The sequence below is a fragment of the Thunnus thynnus genome, chromosome 23 (genome assembly GCF_963924715.1).
Source record: "Thunnus thynnus chromosome 23, fThuThy2.1, whole genome shotgun sequence".
NCBI lineage: Eukaryota > Metazoa > Chordata > Actinopteri > Scombriformes > Scombridae > Thunnus > Thunnus thynnus.
In genome coordinates this window covers 10,091,661-10,110,556 of record NC_089539.1, presented here as the reverse complement: position 1 = coordinate 10,110,556, position 18,896 = coordinate 10,091,661, and the positions used below count along the sequence as shown (strand labels likewise).

At 39.3% G+C, this 18,896-nt stretch overlaps 2 protein-coding genes across 2 annotated transcripts; one reads left to right on the top strand and one right to left on the bottom strand.

The window, feature by feature from the left end:
- Positions 1-9,404: 9,404 nt before the first annotated feature.
- Positions 9,405-14,882, bottom strand: creld2 (cysteine-rich with EGF-like domains 2). The gene is made up of 10 exons (XM_067581931.1): positions 14,488-14,882; positions 14,266-14,348; positions 13,619-13,729; positions 13,359-13,450; positions 13,080-13,256; positions 12,875-12,973; positions 11,560-11,643; positions 11,201-11,296; positions 10,089-10,229; positions 9,405-9,777 (listed from the first exon to the last, which is right to left on the bottom strand). The coding sequence occupies exons 1-10, from the start codon at positions 14,632-14,634 to the stop codon at positions 9,719-9,721; spliced, it is 1,089 nt and encodes a 362-aa protein (XP_067438032.1). The 5' UTR covers positions 14,635-14,882; the 3' UTR covers positions 9,405-9,718.
- Positions 14,883-15,051: 169 nt separating this feature from the next.
- Positions 15,052-18,845, top strand: alg12 (ALG12 alpha-1,6-mannosyltransferase). The gene is made up of 9 exons (XM_067581930.1): positions 15,052-15,294; positions 16,008-16,140; positions 16,254-16,427; positions 16,543-16,737; positions 16,828-16,932; positions 17,066-17,288; positions 17,469-17,638; positions 17,992-18,067; positions 18,162-18,845. Exons 1-9 carry the CDS (start codon positions 15,136-15,138, stop codon positions 18,418-18,420), a joined length of 1,494 nt encoding a protein of 497 aa, XP_067438031.1. The 5' UTR covers positions 15,052-15,135; the 3' UTR covers positions 18,421-18,845.
- Positions 18,846-18,896: the final 51 nt, after the last annotated feature.

The window sequence follows — 18,896 nt, the reverse complement described above, 5'->3', positions numbered from 1 at the left end:
TCCTCTCTTATTACAGTGCAATGAAACACATCCACTAAACTACCCAATAAAACGCGGATCAGACGGAGGCACGTTCAGGAAGCTGGACGAAGATGTGAGAATGTTTTGATGACCCAGTGCTGCCATGCAGTAGCAGGCAAAATACAGCCTCTGCGACTGACAGAACTGAGATTGAAAAAATACCATGTCTGACATTTAAGACTAGACTATGTAGCAAATTGAGCACATTTAAAACAACAAAAAACAAATACCACAAATTAGACCTGAGTGAGTGAAGTTATATATACATATGTAGTTATTTGCAACCCACTCATCAGCCAGTCTTCCACTTCTGCCCCCAGAACAGCATACCAGTCTGTCACAGTCTCCAGGCAGGGTTGCAGTCTCACATACATTAAAAAAAAAAAAAAAATCCCTAATGTACAGTTCCTTCCATTTTTGGACCAATGATTGAACAACATGCAGTATTTTTTTTGTAACATTATTTATTTATTTTGTTCCAACATTTATAGTATTTTTTTCAGCTTTCTCCAAACTTGGAACGTCAAATTCCCAATGCAGCACTGTCTGTCTCTGCTAACACTCCAGCATCACTGCCACCCACCTCATTCAGATTCATCATGCACTATATGCCCCAACTATCTAGCTGGTGCAGCAACAGGGACGAGAAGTCACGTTTTTGTTCAGTTTTTCTCGATTTAGATCAGATAAGGGTTGATTTAATCAGATAAGGGGCCAGGCACTGCCAGCTGTGACTGGACTGCATCAGTGTCCACTCCATGGTCTTAAAATGTTAAACACACATTGAAATTCAACATTATATTTTGATAATCCACCAACATTTAACATTATGATCCATGTTATCATAAAGCTGCACTAAGCTGCATTATTTATATTAACAATGGATCAAACGACTATGTGTAATGTGAAAGGGGTCACTTGTAGATGCAAACCAAGGGAGAATTATTAGCTGTGATTCCCCTGAGCGTTTTAGTGTCTTTCAGCACATTGTTTTCATTTTAAAGCCTGCAGCACTTACTGTTTTGATTCAGTCTCATTGCTCTCATCAGTCCCAGTTTCAGAGCCAGCAGGAAGCATTTTGAGCTTTGATAAAAACCACTGTACACAACTTGTCAAGCACCAAATTGCAGACAGACAAAGTTAGCTAAAGATCCAGATACTCTCCACAGCAGTTGACCATGTGGCCAGAAACACAACTCCAAATGAATGTTAATGTTGCTCTGTGTCTATACATGTAGGCAATTGTAATTTTTTTTAAAGAGCTGTGATTGTAGCTTCAGTAGAAAGAATCACAATGTGTCTTCATGTTGTCATTTGTCAGTCGAATGAGAAAAAACGTACCAGACAGCAATAAATCTGTTTTTTGACAGTGTTTGAATGTGGATTTAACGGAATTAGTATGCGGCTTACTATAACCAAGTCAGTGAGGATATACACAGAATCAAACCTGTGACCCATCCAGTCTCACTAAACGCTAATCCACCCTGCCGCCTAGACTGTGTTGTCTGTCTGAGCCTGTGTATGACCTCCTCTATTCCCTGAACACCACCACCTTGTTCCCTCTCCTCCACGTCTATTTACACCCTCCAGTGTCAACACCGCCGGAGCGCCATGGCAACACACACCGCTACGAGAAGAAGCTAACACGGGGCCTCTGCATCCACCAAAGGTTTTACAACTGGTTTTAGAGAAAAGGTTGGGAAAATACTTTGAAGTTGTGTCCAACAGTGAGAGAGAAATATGCCTTTGATGTGGGGAGCCAGCTAAGTGTTTTATGTTCCTGCAGGTGTTAAAATAGGTCAACAATACAAAATATGGCCTATTCATACCAAAAAAAAAAAAAATCTGTTTTACAACCCCAGTGTGAAATAGGTCATAACTGCACCATGACTGATACTGATACATATTTTATTTCAGTTTTAAACCTTAAAAATATAAATAGACTCATGAAGAAAGTGCTGACATGGTATAGAGCCCCTGTTCGGGGTCCTAACAGGGTTTATCAAACCAGGTGTTGAACATCTGCTTGTCAGGGTAGCTGTATGACTTCACTCACTTTTTGTGAGGCTCTTGAGACACTTTGTTATGAAGACAAATCTTCTGGATGTTGGCATTAAGATTTCAAAGTTCATTGCCTTCAATCACCTCTGAATCTCCTGAGCATCAACATCTGGTTAGTTATGGTCCTACAAATGAAAGACCACAAGCTTGATCCCTACATTCAATATGTGTCTTTACAGCTGGAAGTATATTACAAATGAAATCACATTTGGCATGGTGGAGAACATGGTGGATTTATGGCAACCAAAAAGAGCTAATGCTGGCCAGCCACAACAGTTTTAATAAAAGTGAACAAAAAGAGGGAGCTGTGGTGCAGAGTCCTTGTGTCTCTCAAATAAAGGTATTGTTGGGGTTGACAGCCTACCCAGGTCTTCATTGTTGGCTGCATTTTTATTTTCTGAACAGAACAAGACAAAATAACATTAGAATCAAGCCAAATCATCTTGTGATAAACCCACAAAACAATAAGGCTCAACATCAAAATGTAAGGTTATAAAGTTTGTAACTGTGGGTGGCGAAGCCTGTTGCTGTTGATCCTCTTCTACTTCTGTGTCGAAGCAAGATTTCCAAAGAGGTCATTGGGCGATGATTCAAACGTTCATCTAAAGCCGTTTAAAACTGACAATATAGCTGAGTCACTGCCACTTCTGCTGTTGTATTTTCTTGTTTTGTGTTGTGCTTGCCTCAAACTTTTTCCAACAGTTGACAGTCATCCTGTATCCCTCTTCCAACATGCACCCGCACAACTTTTAAAAAAATGCCACCATGGCGGCGCTTTCTCTCGTTCAAGTACTTGAGGATGTCATATTCTTTCCTTGAAGTCCCCCTCCACTCAAAAATGTGTTTTTTTTTTCTTTTTGTTCCTTCAGTTGGATGTTTGCAGAATGATGAATGTGCAGAGTTTGACACTAGAAGGTTGATGACGAAGACCTCCTCCACAAAGGGAACTTTCCCGAAAAGAAAATTACATTCCTTGATTACAGAAAACCAGTTTTTTGTTTATATGTTTGATTAACCAGGTTACCGGAGAAAGCTGATTGTAACTTTGTTACTTAATGTAAACACAGAGTGAGTGAACTGGTGTTTGCATGAAGCGCTGTGTTTGTCAGCAGTTGGAAAACATTAAGAGCCTCTAATTGTAAGGCTGTCATTTAAATCAGTGCAATACAGAAGAGAAACAATGCACAGCAGCAGCATCTTTCCTTAGCATCTGAGAAACCAGAGATTTTTAGGAAGGAGGACTGCAGCATCTCTTTAAAAAAATCCCTGTGAGATCAAAGTCACCCTGTCTGTCTCCTCTCATTCCTGATGGGTGAAAGAGATCAGAGGCCAGACGGTACAGTCACACTGTAGAGCTGCACACACACACACCCATACACACACACACATACACACATGCCAGATCTCATCATACTGTCATGCAGGCACGCACACACAAGTGGATGCCTGCACGTGCAAACAGAGACACACACTCACACACACACACACACACAGACATGGGCGCTGGCTTTAAGATCAAACAAAGGTGGGTAACATCAATCCATCCTACCTGTCTGCAAAATCTGTGTGCAGCAGAGAGCGTGCCAGCTATCACCACGCCACTCCCTGTCTCATACCCCCTCCCCCTCCTCCTCTTCCTCCCTGATGAAATACACCTCTGAAAAACAATTTAGTGGAAGCATTGTTCTATAGGAGGCTGTGCTGAAACTACCATCTTATTTTGAATAAAACAAAACAGCAAAGAAATGCAAAAGTCTTTATTTGGATATGTTCTTCTATAGAACATGTTAATAGAGAAACTAATGGTGCTGCATTCACTCCTTAATATACTTAATAGCACTTCTATGTGTATAAAGTATATTTCCAGTAAAAGTCCATGCAATGTGAGCCTTTCATGGCCACATCTACTCACAGGATACCAGCTAATAAAAAAAAAGGTATCATATTTTTTCCTCCAACTTTTCATTTCTAGCACAATTAACCAATAGGGCCAAATAACATGCTGAATAATTAAAAATGTTTGGACTGGTTCTACACTATTATTGAACAGAATTATCCCAGGTAGAATATCATTTTTACACATGAAAGAAAAACGCGAGTGTTATTGGGTGTTTTGCTAATCTATGATTTCTATGCTCCTTCAGATGGAGGCACACCTTACTGTGTTGTGAAAAAAAAAGTATGATCCCATGACGTAAATAATTCAGATTTACATTATGTTTCTCTGTTTGCTACCAACAAAAATCAATTGGATATCCTGTAGACAGACATTTTCATCAATCCAAAACACAGCCAGTAAATGCAGAGTCTGCAGTACAGCTCGATTCCAGTAAAGAGAACTGCCCTAATCTTCTTTTTAAACATTAACTTTGATAACTGGCAGCAAAAACAACAGGAGTTACACAGCAGGAACAACATACCTGCTTTTGGATATAGCTGAAATATCAAAACATAACGTTTTGAATGAAAATGAATCAAATGTGCTTCAATTTTGCTTAAATCAAAAGCATTTAAACTAGAAATATACACTGTATTTAGCTGTAACTAATAAACACTATGAAAAACACTATTTAATATACCCTCCAACCTCATTTAATTCAATTAGCAATTCATCCAGATTAAACTTAAAGCTGCACTAGTGAATATTTTTATATTAACGATGCATCAAATGAATACATGTAAAGTGAGGGGGGCAAGGCACTTAGTGACAAACCCACAGATAATCACCCAACTGTGCAATTCCCCTTAGTTCTACTGCTTTATAGTTTTAGGATCTTTCAGCTCATTGTTTTGGTTTTTTGGCCCGCAACTTCAGTGTTTTGGTTCACTCTCACTGTTTTATCAACTTCTTGAAGCAGGAAGTGGTTTGCAGTGGAAAAAAAAAGCTCTGATAATCTGAATGTACACTACCTATCCAGTACCAAACAACAGAGACAAAACTAGCAACTAGCTCATGAACACAGTGGCATATTTAGCAGCTAAGCAGCCAGAAATTAGTGGAGAGCAAAACAGCTAAAATACAAGGGCATAGGTGTATACACTTATATTTTACATGTATATAAGCATATAAGTGAATAAATTCATCAGGTGGACTCATACACAACTCTAAATGAATGCTAATGTTGCTTTCATATCTCCTTTATGTATAAATATGTAATTGGTTGCTAACACTTATATCAAGCTGTAAAGTGATTATATGTCCATATTGTATTTAGATCTTCTTGTGCTTCCCCAAGTGGCCAAACAATCTATTAATGCAGATTTAACAATATAAACAGGTAATAATGAGCAGCTGGACCTGAAGAAACTGCATCTGTGTTGCAGTCCACCACTTGGGTTCATCTATGTTTCAGGGGTCACACAGGTTGAAAGTCAGTGTGTTTTATCTCTTTCGCACACAACACAAATTTCCAATTTCCCTTCCTAAACCTCAGGCAGGCAGCTACAGCTACACATGCAGCCCCAGCTGCTCCTCTGTCCTCCATCTAATGCTTCTACTTCCCGCCAAAGTCTGCATTCTATAAAGCATCTTGGAGCAGGAGAACTGGTCTCAGTTCATTCATTGAAGCTGCTTGCACTTCCTTCTCAGTGCTCTGAAAGGCAAAACAGATTCCCCAACAGCACCTTGAGAAGTTCTATATTTGAGCTCTAGTTGGGTTTGCTATGCAGAGTTTTCAATTTGTCAGGCTTAATCGCTTGAGGTTGAGCTTCCAGCGGGTGAAAGAAAGGCAGGCCCAACCGCATCAGAGAGGGCAGCAAGTTTAAGGAGTGCCTGACATCAGAGGCGGTGTAGGCCACTGTCAGCTGAACAAAAGCACATGGTGCCACATCTGGCTTCTAGTTTTGAAGGCAGCACATACACGTACCTCAGCACTATGATTATCTCTGTCCCACTGCCTTACAATGGAACAAAGAGGATTGTTGTCTAAGGATAGCTTTGGGAAACAGCAGCCTTGAGATTTAGCTGCTGATGAATGAGGATGAAGATGAGAATCAGAGTCACAATTTAATGCCAGGGAATAGAGGGCAAAGTGTCCTGCTAACTCAAATAAAAAAGCATTTCTAAGTGGAGGAGATTACAGTGCTAACAGCTCACTATCAGGGTACTCTCTAGCCCAGCATGCTCCTGGGTTTCCTCAATAACCCTGTCAGTGTCCTCATAGTCACCCTGCTACAGCTGGACCATGTGCTCCACAGCTGAGGTTTACTGGCAGAAGAAAACCACCACAAAGTCAAGAGAAAAGAGCATGGTGCCCCTCCAACCACAGCGCATGCACGCTCATGCGCATGCTACTCCAGTGTGTATAAACACCCAGGCAGTGGTGTGCATGTGCCAACACAAAAACACCATCTTTCTTGATGTGCATTTTGTGGAATCTGACCAGGGATTCACTACGCCGCACGAAAGGGGAGGTTAGCATGCAGCATAAACAATACTCTAATTTCAACAGCGGGCAAGCCTAGTGGTTAGAGGAGCTGTCTTAGAGAGGTTACAAGTTCAATGTGAAAGGCTATGAAAATTTTAATTTAATTTAATTTAATTTAATTTTGAATACCTACCTACCTGATCATTAAGTATCGCTCATCTAAAATGTAATTTTTATTTTGTAAGTTCTGGGTAAGGAGGTCATGCTAATTTTGCACTCACCACTGTTGTAGAGGTCAAGCAACGTCAGATTGCAACATCAAGCACCGTCATTGTGACAAGCAGTGTGAGCCTCCTAAAAACCTTCCAGATAAACTTCCAATTTACATGAATAATTTTAAACTTTTCTCTGAGACAGAATGAAAGTAAACACAGATCATAGCCACTCTAATTAGCTATTGAAGCTAAGAGGTCATGCTAACTTTGCACTTGCACCTCCAATTTCGAGATTCTGGAAATGCAAACTCCAGCAAAGCAGGTGTATCAGGGCAAGCAGCGCAAGCTTTCCAGATAAACTTCAATGTACATAACTCATTTCAAACGCTTGTCTCTGAGACAGTGAGAGTAAACACAGAAAGTAAAGCCACCTGAATTTTCTACTATAGCTCACTGCATAGGGATCTACTTGGTCTTGTGGGGCAATTTGCCCTAGTTTCCTAAATTTCTATAACTGAGGTGACGAGTGCAAGTTAGCAAGTGAGAATGGACACAATTATGAGAATAAGACCCAGGTTGACAAATACTATAATTTTCCTTTAAGTTTTAAATCAATACCTTTATTTTAAAAGGTCAAAAAAGTCTAACCAACTCCAAGTCTGGGCAAAAAGAGTGAATGTGTGTCTCAGATAGATGAAATGAAACACTCTTTGCAGCTCCACTTTGCGGTTTGGGCTGATAAGAGGGATGGACTATATTATCTTACTCCAGCTTGAATCACAAAATCTTTTCTTCTGCACTTGTTTGTGTGTAGCAAATAAGTAAAGCCTTTGTAAGAAGAAAAAAGCCAGGTGCAACTATTACTCATCGCACCAGTTACTCAGCATCAGCTTGCTGTGAAATGATCACATACCTTCCTGGTTGAGCTGCGTTATCAACGAAGTGGTGAAAGTTGAGAGTCTATCCTGTTTCCAAACAATGATGCATCATATCCAATATGTGTCACAGCTCTATTAAAGGCTAGACAAGTTAAAATCACCTAGATGGATGTCATAGCATAACAGGTACACTGACACATGTATTAGTCAGTATGCTGACACGTTTTCACCATTTCTTTCTCTGTTTGGGTACTCATCTTGCTTATCCCTGCTCCTAAAGACAAACACTTTCTCCCCATCTTTAGTAACTGAGGATACATGAATTTTATGAGTGACTTAAGAGCGTTTTTTGTTGTTTGCTGCTATGGAACTACTGCTCTGTGCAACCTCATTATATTATTGTTTTTAGAAAAATGGTTGGACATTTTAGGAAATACACTTACTTTTTACTTAAACTTACTGCTTTCTTTTCAAGAGTTAGATTACCACTCTCATATTCATACAGTACAGCCAGCAACTGGTTAGCTTAGCTTAAAGGACACAGTTAGCCTCACTCTATCCATCTACCAGCACTAACACCTAAAACTTACTAATAAATTAATGTTATATTGTTTATTTACTCCATACAGAACCTGAAATGATACAATGTGTTAATTAGTGAGCTGTAAAGCAGCTAGTAGGCAGATTTTGTTATAGTTGGACAACCTAGCTAGCTGTTTCCCCATTGCCGTCTTTGTGCTAAGCTAACGTAACCAGCTGTTGGTGACAGCTTCATATTCATCACACACAGTGGTATCAATATCTGACACTTAGCAAGAAAGCTAATTAGCATAGTTCTCAAAATGTTAACTATCTCTTTAGGTGTGGTGCTTAAAAAAAGTAACTTTTGTAAAGTAATTCTGGACACATTTTCATGTTTTTTTGTCACATGGTTGATAAAAATAATTCTATATATCTCTTCCAAAAATTGCTTTATATTAGTGTAGCATTACATCTTCATGTACACTTGGAAATGAAACGTTTTCTATCTTTTCCTGAACCTTTCCATATAGGAGTTAACATCCAGGGGTGAAAATTGGAGGGGTAGCACTGTGTATTTGAAGGATGATGGGTGGGGTGGGGGCCTGTGGTATGATTGAATCTCTGCTGCCTCACTACCAGCTCAGACAGGTCTCAACTGGCTGTTCCTCCACCTTGGCAGGCTTGTTGAGTCAAAACAGCTGACATCATCCTGTAGGAAGCCAGGAAGCCTTTTTGCAAGGTGAGACTTGGGTTAGAAAAATATGCTTTGATCCAAACGAGGCCAGAGGAAGGTCTTTCCAAAAAGCATCCTAACACCAGAGTGATGACGGTACTTTCGGAAGACCAAGGGATGTCAGCGATAGGTGATTAGTGAAGTCTGGGCCAAGTAGCCACAGTGGATAAATGTTGTGATTGGAGATACCCAAAGAATGAAAATATAGAATATGTGCATATGAAGATGTAGAATATGATTCCATATGCTAAAACACCAAAAAGAAAACCCAAAACAAAACCAAAAAAACCCCCAAAACAAAACATAAGATGGTAGGAGATACAACATGAAGGTAAGAGGACATTTTAAAACAAAACTAAAACTGAGACACTGTCTGGATTTTACTACTTCAATTAAAGTAATGCACACATCACTACAGACTCAGTATTGGGCATCTGTATTTCATATGGCTAGAGTGCCACCCTGTGGTCATCTATAATCACTGCAACACAATATCTCCTGTGATCATCACTCCAACTTCATAATAATACCTCACTGCACTATACTTGCTCAGGAAAAAATAAGACCATAATTGTACAAGAAAATATACACATTTGGTTGACATGTGTATCTTTGACTGTATTCACTTTATTTGAAACACCTTTAATTTCCTTAAAACCATACAACAAATAAAGACAATGAGTGGTAGTTTGAGCACACCAGAGAAAAGTAACGACAGCACACTGAGAGCATAAAATGTCTCTTTTGTCCTTGAATCCATGATCCACTGGTAGAAAACACTGTCTTGACGGCTTTTGTTGGTTCTGAGTGCAGCTGGGACACTAAGTGCATGTACTCAATAATTTTAAAACAAGTGGCTTCAGATGTTCTGAAATTCCAACAGTTCTTCCTGATTTGCTCCTATTGATGCCAGTTTTTACATCAAAGTTCCCCCCGTGGACTTGTGGTTGTCTCGGATGCTTCTGGTTCCTCCTCTTTTTCTGATAACAAAGGAAGAATGAAAAAAGCAATGTTTATATATAAAAGTTTAGATATTTAGTATAGTATAATAATTAGATCAACATAAATTCACTTTCATTCTGGAATTTCAAAATCAATTTTATAGTGAAAATTATAAAATTGGTTGTAACATAAAACTTAATAGCGGATAATGTCAACACACAGTTCAAGAGACTCTAGTATCTTATCAACTACTGATAACACTGAACTTGAACAGAGCTTGCTCAGAGTTTCAGATTAAGCAGAGCATGAACAGTATGAAACCACTCCTTAAATAAACAGTGATCCTCACCTGGCTGCGGTGTTTGGACACACTCGCCATCTTGCTCCTCATAGCCGCTCGAGCAGATGCACTTGTAACTGCCTTTTGTGTTGACACACTCCTGGTGCTCCTTAGCGCATACCAACTCCTGCTGGGAACACTCATCAATATCTGGCAAAAACACACATTTGTCCTCTGTTAAAGTCATTCCAGATAGATTGCTCTCAGCTATTAAAGGACCAGTGTATAGGATTTAGTGGCATCTAGTGGTGAGGTTGCAGATTGCAACCAAATGAATACCCCTACACTTCCCCTCCCCTTCCAAGCATGTAGGAAAACCTACAGTGGCCGCTACACTGGTCCTTTAAGTAGCAACACATCAAGGACTCCTATTCCTTCCTGTGACCACAAACACTAGAAAACATAATTCAGTAAGGAGAAGGAGGACCAAATAAATGGATAAAAACAACAGAAAAGATTAACATTTTTCTGTTGGAAGCATGAACGTGCACACAAGTAGTCAGTGTGTTATGACATAATTGTGACTTCAATGCTGAGGTGAAATAACACTGTAAACATTACGATCTTAAATAGTTGAAATCTAGAGTTAACTAGATGACAACTGTTGGCACTCATGTAAGTAATTTAATTAGTGTTCTGAAAAGGATGAAACAATAAAAGGAAGAAACATAACTAAACATGCATGACTATGATTTAATATCAAAGTGGATGGTGCTGATGTTTTGTAGTGTGTTCAGTGTATTGTATTTATAGTGACCTATAAAATAGAAAAATAAAAACAAATTTCAGGAGAAGAATAACTTTTACATTACAAATTAAATTGCTCACAACAAAATAACATTTTCCAAACTTTTAACAAGAAAGTTTTATTCTTAAAAGCACCATTTCAGACATGTCTGTTAATGAGGTTTGTGTTTTGGTGCTAAATCTTTCAAAAAACGATCATTATCAATCTAAAAATGTATTGTTTTCCCCATCCTGTGCAAAATAGTTTTGTAGCAATTTAGAGCACTGAATTGTTTTTTGAAATACTGAACCTTGACTAACAGATTCCTCTAGAATGGAAACACAGCATTTATAAATGAAACCCTTCAAATTGTGAATTGTTTCATTCATCATACCTGTGCAGGTGCCCTCTGTGACCTGGTACCCGCTGGCACAAGCCTGGCAGTTATCAGGACCGGCTCCAGTGCAGCCGGAGCAAACTTTATCACAGGCTGTGAAGGACAAACACACAAAAAACTTTCTATTAGATGAATGTTACTGAAAAGTCTTTGTTGAATAATTTTTCCAGTTTGACAGCTAGACATTTGTGAAAGATCATAATGCATTTTCAGTTGATGTTCCCAATTTTGTTAGACTTTCTCAGCACAACAAGGATATATATCTTTTTTCCATTAAAGTAAGACTTTTTAAAAACATTGGAAATGGTCTGTGTCCACAATGTTGAGCACACACCAATGGCATTATGTCCTCTTACCTTTGCAGGAGTAGGAGCCTTCCGTGTTGAGGCAATATTGATCTTCTTCACATGGGGAAGGGTCTTTGGAGCACTCATTTACATCTGTTAACACATCAGATTGATTGCAGTGAGGTAAACTGGTGCACACAGAACATAATCTAATGTAGGGCTGCAACTAATGATTATTTTCATAATTTCATTATCGATTAATCAGTTGATTATTTTCTCAATGAATCGATTAGTTATTAGTTTTAGTTACATCTATAAAATGTCAGAAAATGGTGAAACATGTGATCACCTTTTTTTAACCCAAAGATTAAAAAAATCACTGTCATGGAGGACTAAAGAAACCAGAAAATATTCACATTTGAGAAGCTGGAATTGGAGAATTAGGACATTTCTTTCTTAAAAAAAATGACTCCAAATGATTAATAAATTATAAATAGTCTGTGATTAATAGCTGACAACTAATCAAATAACTGACTAATCAATGCAGCACTAATCTACTGTACATTCTTCATGCCATTTACCACATCAGAATGAAATATACCACTATGAAATGTAGCAGTCAGAAAAGGGACCAAACATGATTTAATCACACAGTACTTAAAGTTCTTTGATATTGAGATGTGAGTGTATGTGTGTGTGGTCTCTCATAGGCTACTTCTGGGGACAAATTTCAGACTTATGACCAGTTAATTGGGGACGGCTTGTCCAATTGGGAAAAAGCTGATTTTTGGGTCAGTGGTTAAAGTTAGGGTTAGGCAAGTAGTGGTAATGGTTTGAGTTAGGGTAAGTCTCCAGGAAATGAATGTAAATCTGTGTAATGTCCTCAAAAATGACCATGGTCTGATATGTGTGTGTGTGTGTGTGTGTGTGTGTGTGTGTGTGTGTGGAGACTTGCAGGCAGAGTTATGGGTGCCACTATGATTTTCCATTAGGGTGCTACATCAAATTAAGTGCTCCATATTCAGAAGTTAACTGACAAATCATACAGTTTGTTATGAATACATTGTGAATAACTGCTCTCTGCTTCCCAAATAGCTACAAGCTAGATAGATTGGCAACCTGTGATAGCAATATACAATTACAGCTTTTTCTATGTTATATTGAAATTGTCATTATTGTTCATTATTAAATCTTGCTGTGCTGGCATAATTATTGAGTTTTAAGTACATTCAGCTCTAAGAAGCTCTAAGACAGTGAATTGCATTGATTTCAAATGACAAAAGACTTTCTGTGATTCAAACATTTATACATTTTAGGCTAGTTTTAGCTGTTACTTTCTCTGTAGGATAGTCACCACATGGAGACTTATTACTGTTCATCTTACCGACACAAGCTTCTTGATCATCTTCCTCCCAGCCGTCCTTGCACTCATCACAGTCCTGATGGGTTGCTCCAGTGCAGGTCTTGCAGGAAGAGTGGCATTCTGTAACAGCAGATTTACTAATCATTCCTCTTCTTGTGCGTATGAAAAGATAACTGACGTGTCACAGATAAAGCTGCTTATATTCAGTTGTATTTGTGAACTGTACCTGTGCACAAGGAGAAGGTGTCGTTCCTCACTTCATTGAAGTAGCCGTCAATACAGTCCAGGCAGAACTCCCCTTTATAACCTTGGTCACAGCTGCATTTTCCGTTGCCCCCACGACTTCCGTCGCCGTCGCACATTCCATTTCCGTGACAAGGTCTTTCAGAGCCCCCAACACAAGCTTTATAAAAATAGTCAGAAAGACAGACAAACACAATAATAGTTAAATAATTTTAGTATGTGCCAAGTGCTGCCTTCTGGTTTACTATAGAAATTTTCTCACCATTGCAGTCAGGTCCAAACGTTCCTTTGGGACAGCACACTTTGATGGTTTCAATGCAGAACCATTTATGCAAATCAGGATGTTTTGTTTTCCTGCATTGCAACAGGAAACAAAACAGGAACAGATGAGGTTTACCACATAAGATTTGTTGAAATACACAAATGACGTTGGCTAACGATTATACTTCTCTTTATTTGCCTAATTGTACTGGCAAGGAATCACTGATTTGTGTACTTGCCACTATAAAGCTGACTACTCACCTCTTGAACCACCAAGTCTCAAAATGCTCCTCATGCTCTTCTACCATGCGGTTGCACTCAAAGCTGCTGCTGTCACACAGCCCCTCCACGATCTCCACCAGACGAATCTCACTGTAACAAACAGCATGGGGTAAGTACACGGTGTAACAAGGACGAAAGACAAGGAAGAAACAGAAATAATTATCTGCCAAGACAAAATCTTGATGATAAAAACAAAAAAAGTGTTGCTTTGAATTTAGTCTGAGATGTGTGGAAATGCAGGAAAGCAAACCACAGTGAGATATTAACACCAGCATCTGCCAAATGCAACACTTTTGTCCACACCACCAGCCACTTGATTTGGATTTAAATGCATGTTTCTTATCTAAAAATGTGGTACACTTCTTGTGCCAAGTGCAACAGACCGTAGCTCTGGGTGTGAAGCAAACACAGCTCTGATGACGAGTGTTTCGCTGTATTTGGTGACCCATCAGATTCTGTGACCTGCAGTGTTGGTGAGGTTTAGGCATAAGGAGTGAGATAGTTAGGATTAGGGTAAGAATATCAGGGCAGGTCACAGAATCTGATGGGTCACCAAATACAGGATAACACCGGCACCTGTGGCAGGGTGACCTGGAGTTTGGACAGAGCAGGATGCACAGCCTCACCTTGTCTCATATTTGGACAGTTTCCTCTCCTCCCAGGCTGTGTTGCCTCCGCCAAAGTTCTGCTTTGCTGTTCTGTCAAAGCCCTGAAATACAGACCCAGTCAATGTTTTGTGCAGGAGGAAACAAAGAGAAAATACAGACAAGAAAGGCACTTCACATTCATAATATAAGACGTCCATATCACTTCAGTAGAAGAGAGGAGGTTTAGACTTGTTCTCTGACCTTGTTGAAGTTGTCAGTGATTTGCTGGCAGGTGATACAGGCGGCTTTTAAATCCCTCTTGGCGTCGGTGGCTTGAAAAAGTAAAACAAGAGTTAAACAAGACAATAGCCGCCGCAGAAGCCGCAGCTCTGTACCGGTGGACAGCATCTCAGCCGATCAGTCCACACACGGTTTCATATCAGGACACACGCTTTCACTCGCCAACGAGCTTGCTACTAATACTACTAGCGTGCTGCTCAGCTCGGTCACATCTAAATGAGCTGCGCTTAACATTAAATATGAGTTAGCGTTATCTATGCAAAAGAGCAACAAAGTAGTATTTACATGCCGGTTGAATGAAAAAAACGATGCGTTTTTAGTTTTCCGCGTCAGCCTCTCTGTCGAATTGTGGCTTGTGATAATTGGCTGTGAACACCTGTCAATCAAGCGTTCGTCCAATGACAAGGCGCCACGCGCGGGACAAAAACGGAAAGGAAGGTTGTGTGTAGTATTAAAAACAAATTATTTTTTAATTGAATGATAAAATTTCTGAACAACACCTTAATCCCATCAATATAAAAATAACGTTTATATTTTAGCGATATGAAAACATATTGTGTAGCTCACTTCCTGTCTTGACCGGACGTGATGACACATCTTTGAGCTGTCATGGCTGAAAAAAGGAAGGTTTTAGGGCTCCCACTGCTGTTTTTGTTCATTTCTGTGTCTCTCTTGCATTTATTCGTGTGTCCGTTCACTAAAGTTGAGGAGAGCTTTAACTTACAAGCGGCGCACGACATCCTGTATCACAGATTTGACTTTGACAAGGTAAGCAGGTCTTTTGGATGCTAACAAAAAATACAGACAACAGTCACATTAACAGGTACCAGGTATGTTAAAGGTTTACAGGTTTTTTTTTTAAAAAAAAATATATATATAGCTATCTGCTTTATCCTTCCTTTTTAAAACCTATATTTGTATACTTTAGGAATAAATTAATTAGTAAGAAATGAATATAAGATGCAAAACAGTTGCAAAGAGGATTAACAAAACGTTTAAGTAATTTCAGACTTAATGCAGTGCATAGCAATAAGTAAGATAAACGTAAGCATGCCTGTCATGACCATATTAGGTGAAAAAAGTAATTAAAAAAATCTCTCTAACGTTTTTTGAGTAGCCCCACATCATACACATCTGTGTTTTTATTTTTTACAAAGCCTTATATTACAATATAGTTTACATTGTATACATATTAATTTTTTTTCTAAATGAAGTGGGTATTATCATTGTTATCTACACAGTACCAAAGGAACTGAGAAAACTGTTGATAAAATAATATCATGTAGAGGTCCATTTTAATAGCTGTTCTGGAGCTTTTCATCATATCACATGATCTTCATCAGTAGATGGGAGTTTGCCCAGTTGTCCTGGAAATGTAGATGTTGATATTTACCATTTTTTGTCTCAATAACTCTTGTGGATGAAGTTATAGATGTGTTAGTGTTGTTGAGAGCCTGAAAAGTGCCTGTTGTGTCTTTCAGTATGACCATCATGAGTTCCCCGGCGTTGTGCCAAGAACTTTCATCGGCCCGCTGTTTCTCTCCACACTCTGCTCCCCTGTTGTATTTCTGTCTTCTCTGCTGGATGCACCAAAATTCTACACACAGCTGATGGGTAAAACATCTCACTAAATGTCATTTTCCAACCAAGTTATATGTTAATAATCCCAAAGCTCTTTGGTTTTAAACAGTTCTAACTGATGCTGTTTCTTGATGTGTTCTGTGCAGTCCGAGCTTCCCTGGGACTTTGTGTAGTTGGTGCATTATGGCACATGCAGAGAGAGGTGAGGAGGCAGTTTGGCTCCACAGTTGCAGGGCTCTTCTGTCTGATGTGTGCTTCACAGTTTCACCTGATGTTCTATAGCACCAGGACACTCCCTAATGTGTTTGCATTGCCAATAGGTAAGATGCTCCAGTCATCATAATCTCAAGCTTTCCATCTTTCTCTTTTCCTAAATCATTTATGGAACAAACAGAATCCACAAACGACATGATGACACTAAATTTGTCTTCTCAGTTCTCGTGGCGTTCACATCTTGGATGGCTCAGAGATACGGGAGATTCATCAGCCTCTCTGCTTTAGTCATCATTGTGTTCCGGTCGGAGCTCTGCATCTTCCTGGGTCTCATGTTATTTATATCGCTGCTGAGCAGGAAGCTGGGACTGTTGGAATTGTTTTACTACGCTGTACCTGCTGGGATCTTGTCACTGGGTGAGTGGTGAATTTACAGTTAACAAACAGTATGCAGTATGCTCAATAAATGAGAGGTAGGTTTTAATACTTTGTCTCTGTATTTTGCAGCTCTGACTGTGGCTGTTGACTCTTTCTTTTGGAAGAAGCTTTTGTGGCCTGAGGGACAGGTTTTGTGGTACAACACTATTCTCAACAAGAGTTCCAACTGGGGAATATCCTTTCATTTCATAATCGCTAACACTTCATTTACCTTAACTTTTTGTGAATTTACTATACTTGAAAATCATTAAGATTTGAATATCATCTCCACCCTCCAGTTCTCCTTGACTTTCTCCTCCCTAGTAAACCTCCCCTTTCCTCTGGTACTTCTACTCCGCGGTGCCCCGAGCCCTGGGCTGCACACTGCTCTTCGTCCCCCTCGGCCTCCTTGATAGACGGATGAGGCTGCTCCTGCTCCCTACGGTGGGCTTCATCCTCATCTACTCGCTGCTGCCACACAAGGAGCTGCGCTTCATCATATACACTTTCCCCATACTCAGTTTGGTGGCCGCCCGAGGCTGCTCTTTTATGTAAGTTGAGATATAACATGCCGATGTTAACGGTGAAAAACACAGGGCAAAAAATTTACATTTTATCTATCATCAAGTGTTAGGTGGATTCCAGCACATACCAATTTTTTCACTTTACCAGCCATATTGAAAAAGTGTGGGTGTGTAATCTTACTTTTTTTTTTCCCCCGTGCGCTTTAGTTTGTGCAACTACCAGAAATCCTGGATGTATAAACTGGGCTCTGCAGTTGTGGTTGGCCAGCTGTTGACCAACGTGCTGTACTCTAGTATTTGTCTCTATGTTTCCCACCACAACTACCCAGGAGGCCAAGGGATGCTGGAACTACACAGGCTGTTGCCACCCACAGCAGGTTAGAATTACATCTAGTTCATTTTGATTTACAGGGAGGTCACCATACATAATATGAGAAACTACTGATCCTTACAAGCTTTAAATAGGAGAAAAAGTGAAATCTAAATGTAGTTAATTCCTTTGAATATGTGTACCAAACCATAATAACCATATTGATTATGCAGGAGACCTAAGAGTCCTGGCTTTTCCATTTGATTTCAGTAATGAAATAACATACTATGTATGTGTGTGTATATATATATATATATATATATATATATATATATATATATATATATATAAATATAATATAAAAGATTTGTTCAGAGTATACTGTACAGACATCATCACACATTAGTTTTGTCTTTTCAGATGTCTTTGTTCATATTGACACCTATGCTGCTGAAACTGGAGTATCTCGCTTCTTGGAGCAGAACAGAAACTGGAGGTAGGTGTTTTTCATGGATTTGGACTAATTCCCGTAAAATAGCAGCAGTAGTAATAGTATCAGTTTGTTCACATTTTTTCTTACTTTTCAACAGATATGACAAACGAGAGGACATGAACCCCACGAATCCAGAGATCAAAATGTACTCACACCTACTAATGGAAGCTAACGTCACCAAGATACGGCTACTCCAGGACACTCATCAGCCTCTGGCTTTCATAGAAGGTTACAGCAACACTGCCTTCAACGTGTTTCACTTCCCTCCTGTCAGTGTGCGATTAGAGAGAAAAACTGTGCTGATGGAGAGAAGGACTGAATCCTGGCAACAGAAAGACCACATTCAGCAGGAGTGAGGAGTCGTGTTTTCTTATTGACCAAAGGTGACATTTAATGTGTAAAACCAGTGTTCTCACAGGTTGTAATGGGATATGGGTACATTATGGGCATATCTCCGGGTTTTACAGGAACCACACAGGAGTAATATCTGTCACATTCTACTGACATGTGCTACCCAAGCAGATAAACATGTTGGATTGAACTAATCATGTTTAAAATGTTATTCCAGTGCAGATGGTTCTCTTTTCTCATGCTAAGAAACATACTGGAGTTATTATGCATTGTATTTCATGACTAGCAAGGAAAAATGTGTTTTCTACAGACAAGGAAACTCTTGTATCTTCTACAGACAGCGTTGTATTCTTTACCTCAGGCTGTAATTTTTATGTTGTGTAGATAAGATTTTTATAGATGAATAAAGTTGAAAATGAGTGGAACCAGATTTGTTGATTGGATTTCAGTGCTTCCGAGTCTACAAAATACATTTGATAGC

Bases quoted from the DNA above. Each gene is read 5' to 3' on its own strand.
- alg12 (XM_067581930.1), top strand. From the start codon at position 15,136: ATGGCTGAAAAAAGGAAGGTTTTAGGGCTCCCACTGCTGTTTTTGTTC. The intron at 15,295-16,007 runs GTAAGCAGGTCT...TGTGTCTTTCAG, and splicing joins ACAGATTTGACTTTGACAAG to TATGACCATCATGAGTTCCC. The intron at 16,933-17,065 runs TATCCTTTCATT...CTCCCTAGTAAA, and splicing joins CAAGAGTTCCAACTGGGGAA to CCTCCCCTTTCCTCTGGTAC.
- creld2 (XM_067581931.1), bottom strand. From the start codon at position 14,634: ATGCTGTCCACCGGTACAGAGCTGCGGCTTCTGCGGCGGCTATTGTCT. The intron at 13,257-13,358 runs GTGAGAAAATTT...ATTTTTATAAAG, and splicing joins GTTTGGACCTGACTGCAATG to CTTGTGTTGGGGGCTCTGAA. The intron at 9,778-10,088 runs GTGAGGATCACT...CTTTGTTATCAG, and splicing joins TGTCCAAACACCGCAGCCAG to AAAAAGAGGAGGAACCAGAA.